At 38.0% G+C, this 5,537-nt stretch overlaps 1 protein-coding gene across 1 annotated transcript; it reads right to left on the bottom strand.

Moving 5' to 3' along the window:
• Positions 1-1,015: 1,015 nt before the first annotated feature.
• Positions 1,016-2,498, bottom strand: LOC108468992 (probable aquaporin TIP-type RB7-5A). The gene is made up of 3 exons (XM_017769864.2): positions 2,025-2,498; positions 1,615-1,865; positions 1,016-1,538 (listed from the first exon to the last, which is right to left on the bottom strand). The coding sequence occupies exons 1-3, from the start codon at positions 2,149-2,151 to the stop codon at positions 1,164-1,166; spliced, it is 753 nt and encodes a 250-aa protein (XP_017625353.1). The 5' UTR covers positions 2,152-2,498; the 3' UTR covers positions 1,016-1,163.
• Positions 2,499-5,537: the final 3,039 nt, after the last annotated feature.

Here is a 5,537-nt window from a genome sequence, read left to right as displayed (position 1 = left end):
GATGTATTTCCGGTATAACTCAACAACACGCTTTCTGTGTAGAAAGAAGGCGCATGATCTTTTGCTACAACCAAAACAAGGAGCTAATAAGCAATGTTCTCCACATGCTCTGCATCGAACCTCAGTGCCAAATTCCTTGCTTTCATGGGATGCTGGTGGATGCTCGTGGGCTGAATGTTGAATCTTATCGGCATCTTTGGATTCTACAGTCGGAAGCAAGGCGCATTTGACATCCAATTGGAATTTACACTTTCCGCATAGAAAGGCCAAGCCTGAGCTAGCTTCATCACAACCTTCACATTGGCAAGGTACGTCGGCGAGTAAAACCAGAGGACATGAAGGATGAAAGAAATGAATGATTTGACGTGGAATGTTGATCATGCATGAATGATGGAAGAAAAAGTTGCAATCCTGGCAGCCATAGGCAAAAGAATCAAAGGCAGAGGCAAAGCAGAGCTTGCCATATGGCGCACCCTACTTCCAAATGATTATTGGGAGCAAGAAGTTTTAAGGGATGCCAGTGAGTAAAATGTTGAATAAGCTCCTTAGTTTCTATGGTGGTCCGTTGGGTGCCTGCAACATGCATATCAAACTCACACCTTTCACAGCGGTTGCTTAAACCAGAGCCTGTTTTGAAGCAAGCATTACATATATACTCGTAATCTAAAATGGTAAGGAGAAGAGGGCATGGGTGAAGGAAATTTCGGATTTCTCTGGGAAGCTCGTTACAGAATCTATGGAGGTAAAAATCACAACCAAAGCATACATAGATCGAACCCGTAATGCGTTTGCAACATCCCCTACAACCAAGTTGATCGTCCTGCGAAACCCAGAGGAGCCACAAGAGATGGCGATGGAGAAAATGCTGAATTTTCTTCGACATCTCTCTTTGCTTTGAGAAAAGCAAAGCTGATGTTCTAATTTTCTATGAAGGTTTAAGATTGAAGAAAAGATGATTCATTCATTGTATTGTGCAAGCTCTTTAAAACAGATTAGTAAGGGAAATACTGATAAATTTTAAACTCAAAACATATGTAATTACATTTCCTTATTAACAAGTACAAGCTTTTTTTCTCCAATCATAACACACTCAAATGCCAAATCCCATTATGCAAGAAATGGAAACATTTCGATAAAACCGAAACCCTGAACAGCAAAACACTTTAAGCATAATCTCCAGAAACTGGTACTGAGGAGTATGACCCAATGAAAATGTCACCATAAATCAGCCCAGCTAACCCTCCTCCAATCAATGGGCCAACCCAATAGATCCAGTTACCAGACAAGTTCCCACTAACCACAGCTGGTCCAAAAGAACGGGCTGGGTTCATTGAACCACCACTGAATGGACCAGCGGCTAAAATGTTAGCACCCACAATGAAACCAATTGCAATAGGTGCAATTGTTCCGAGAGAACCCTTCTTTGGGTCAGCTGCCGTGGCATAAACGGTGTAGACGAGTGCAAATGTAATCACAATCTCCATCACCATGCCTTCCACAGCCGTCATTCCTGAAGCAACGCCGTGGGCTGGGACGCTCTGCAAGGTTCAAGTTGTAATTTTAATTTAGAAACAGTTTTGAGATTTTAATTGTTATAGTGAAGTTGTTCCATACCAAGCCATTGGTGACAAACTGGAGAAGAAGGCAAGCAACGATGGAGCCAAAGCATTGAGCAATCCAGTAGAAAATAGTAGTTAAGATGGTGATGTTGCCTCCAACAGCTAACCCAAAGGTGACGGCCGGATTCAAATGACCACCTGAGATGTTGGCTGCAATGGACACCCCAACGAAGAGGGCAAATGCATGAGCCACTGCTACAGCCACTAAACCCGCTGGGTCTAGAGCTTCATCGGCAGTGAGCTTACCTATAAAATATTAAAAAACAAAGAAAAAAAGCCATTACATCAACTCGTAGAGAGAGTTGTCCCTTGTTTAAATGTCCAATCTGGTTCAACTCAAATGAATTAGTGTTCATAATGATAGTAATGTGTGCTTTACAAGGTGGTATAGCTTTGCACACTTACCATAAGCAATAGCCGATCCAACACCAGCAAAGACAAAAAGCAAGGTGGCAATGAATTCAGCCAAATAAGCCTTGAGGGACCCGACACTGAAAGAATCACCAAAGCTACCAAAAGCTAACTTAACCATTTTGGCTCGCAAAAACAAAAGAGATGCACCTAAAAGCTAAGCTCAAGACTAAGAAACACTGTGCCTAATCAATTTCTTTTGATGAGTTTACATACTATGAAGAAGGTGTATATATACAAAATATATGAAGCAAAATAGCTAGAACGTAGGTTAAAGAGGCATCGCCGGCACCGGCCATAGGGCCTACAAGAATGAACTGGCACCGCCCCGATTGGCAACCGACCAACTGCTTTATGATAAAATCATATGAATTATGAGCATAAGACAATCAACTTAACTACTTATTTATGAAGAAATCAACAATGGAGCTTCTTTAAAAACTCTAAATAAGGATGGGAATCTTTATGCTTCATTACATTATTGCTGAGGTCTCCTGTCAATTTCTACCTAGCTTTTATTAATTAAAAATTGCGAAGTTGCTCCAACGATAATGTCGATGATTATATATATGTTTTAAAATAAGAGCTAGTTGATCTCAAAAAAATGTTTTAAAATTCAGAAATGGCAATGAAAGGTTTAGTAACAAACATTCCTCTCTTTTTGTCAAAATGTGGATCGATTTTTTGTTATAGTACAATATTATTTTGTCCAACTATTTTCAAATTTAGTGTGCTCTAAGTAACAATTATTTAAAGTTTTGTTGATAGTTTTGCTAACCGGTATTTTGAGGATATTTTAAAAAATATCATATTAAATAAGCTATAATTTTAGGTATAAATAGTTAAATATTTTAAAAGTACTATAGATTTAATAAGAGTTAATCCTTCTTAAAATAAGTAGAACAAAAACCCCATATGTTGACTTAATAACCATAGTGTTCACTGCTTCAAATGTGGCTTGAGATCGAGTTACACTAATCACGATATTGTTAGGTGTTGATATGATCGTAGATCTGTCTCCTGAGCCAACGCTTTCTTGGCAAGGATAAACTTTTAGGCAGGGAGCTCTGACCGGGTTCAATAAATTCTAGTAAAGGAGATGGCTACCGCAGTGGTTGTTAAGCATTTGGGGAGGAACATTGGCTATACCACCCTACAAAATAAGATTTATAATCTGTGGCGGCCATCTATCCGTTTAAAGTTATGGATGTCGAACATGGGATGTTTTGGTGAAATTCCAAAGTAACGATGACTTTGAAAAAGTGTTTACCCAAAGGTCATAGGTCGTATTCGGACAGTATTTAATCGTTCAGCCGTGGACGCTCTAGATTTTAATCCCTTGCAACCGTTTCAAAATGTTGTTATGACGTGGATTAGATTTCCAGGTTTACTGGGGTTTTTGTATAAGAGAAAGATTTTAGAAGAGATTGGCGATTTGATTGGTAAAGTGGCGAAACTAGACTATCGTACAGATAGTAGGTCGAGGGGGAGATTTGCTCGAATGGTGGTTTAAGTTAACCTTGACAAGCAACTGATCCCTTAGATAATGGCAAATGGAACAGTTTAATGAGTTGAGTATGAGGCCTTATCATGGATTTGTTTTGATTGTGGTAGGTATGGTCATATGAAGACTCTGTGCCCTCTTTTCGTCGATAAATTGGATCACCCAAGGAGGTGGCGTTAGCTGGAAACTTTGAAGGGAAAGAAAATGAGGCGTTTGGGCCATGGATGTTAGTGGAGCAGAAATTACAAAGACTTCCCAACGAGAAACGAAATCCAAAAACAAAAAATCCTGAAAAAGATATTTGTAGATCTAGATTTAATATTCTGGAAGAAGAAAGAGAGTTGGATGTTGAGATTTCGGTAGATTTTCAGGGTGTAAAATTTTAAAAATAGGATTTCATTAGAAACAGGGGAAATGCAAATTTTAACAACATAAGAGGCTTGATGCGTGGGTCAGTTAGGCAGGATAAGGGCCCAACACATAAAGTAGGCTAAATGGTGGTGTTAGGTAGAAAAAAAAGAATGGGAGAAGCCGGAATGGCTAAGCTTGGGCCTAGGTTGAAGGGTGCTATTGCCACTTCAAGTTTGGGCGGTTCTTTTGTTGGTGTGGAGATTAGACCTGTTTTGAGAGATTCTAGGCTTCATCAAGCAAGCCAATCTGTCACTAATATGCTCTCTAATAATTTCCCTATATCGAGTCAGATTAACAAAGTTCATTTGGATGCAGAAATTGTTGGTAATATTTAGAAAAGTCTCCTAGTATTGATTACTTGATGGAGATCGGTAAGATTTCAAATCACCTATTTAGTCCTTGCTCAATCACGACTTCGCATATTAATCCTACTTATAAGGGTCCAGTTGAAATTGAGGTGCCAATTAATGATGGAATGTTGGACCCGTTAAGCACTTTGCTATCACTTTTTAAGAAAATTCAAATCCGAAAATTAAAAATTGAGCGAAGGGTAATTGTCTTGGCAATTTGGAAGAAGGCTATTAATCTACCACAATTTGACATGAAATTGGGCTTTCCGAGCATACTTAAAGAGCTTTTTCTTGAGCAAAATAACTTCTTTTGTATTAGTTTTTCATTATTTTTAGATTTTAAATTAATAAGTGAAAATGTCTCGTTTTTGCCCATTTTGTGACCCAATTTGACCAATAGTGCCATTGGGAGGCCTAACGTGTGATTGAATGGTGTAGGGACGTGACATCAAAGGTAAAGGTATTGCGATATCCACACCTTGGAATCGCCATGCCTCCAACAGGATGGAAGATTGGAGACACCCTTCAACGGTATCGCGATATCCACTTTGGGTATCGCAATATCCACCCTTCAAAGAAGACCTCAAAGCTCGACATTGTTTGAGGTATCACGATATCCACTTTTGGGTATCGTGACATTGTCTTCTTCAGGGGGACAAACTTAGACAAAAAGGGTAGACTTTGTCCACTTGGTCCACCAATTACTCAAGGCCTGTGTAAGGGCATTTTTGGCAATAAAAAATCATCAGAAGACAACTTAAAACAACCAAAATTATCTGAGGAAGAGAGAGACACACATTAGCTTAGTTTTAGGTTTAGTTTTCTCTTAGTTTTTCTATACTTTTTCTAAAGTTTTCATTTTAACTTCTTCTTTCTTAGTTTAAAATTTATTTTTCTGCATTTACTTCTTATTTTTGATGTTCTTAGTGTTAGTTATCACTGTAGCTTAAGTATATTTGCACTTTCAGTCTCTGTACTTTGGATGCAAGATTTTGTTAGCTTTAGTTTAATGTATTTCAATTCCTTTCATTTTAAATTTGTTAAACTTTTTTCCTTTTATGTTTGTTGCTTTAGATTTCTTGTTGAATGCTTTTAATTTCATGTTCTTTAAGTTTTCTAGTATAAAAATCTAAAATTTTATATTTTTCTCAAGCTTTACTTTAATGGTTGTTGTGAGTTTCATTTCCACGTTCGTTCTCTTTACTTTCAGCATGAATAGCTAAACCTAAAATGGTGGTTTAG

This window comes from Gossypium arboreum, chromosome 8 (assembly GCF_025698485.1).
Source record: "Gossypium arboreum isolate Shixiya-1 chromosome 8, ASM2569848v2, whole genome shotgun sequence".
NCBI classification, from domain to species: Eukaryota; Viridiplantae; Streptophyta; class Magnoliopsida; order Malvales; family Malvaceae; genus Gossypium; species Gossypium arboreum.
This window is presented reverse-complemented; position numbering and strand designations above follow the sequence as displayed.

Excerpts from the sequence above, each read along its gene's own strand:
- LOC108468992 (XM_017769864.2), bottom strand. The coding sequence starts at position 2,151 with ATGGTTAAGTTAGCTTTTGGTAGCTTTGGTGATTCTTTCAGTGTCGGG. Across the intron at positions 1,866-2,024 it reads TGGATCGGCTATTGCTTATG|GTAAGCTCACTGCCGATGAA; the intron begins GTAAGTGTGCAA and ends AATATTTTATAG. Across the intron at positions 1,539-1,614 it reads AGTTTGTCACCAATGGCTTG|AGCGTCCCAGCCCACGGCGT; the intron begins GTATGGAACAAC and ends TGAACCTTGCAG.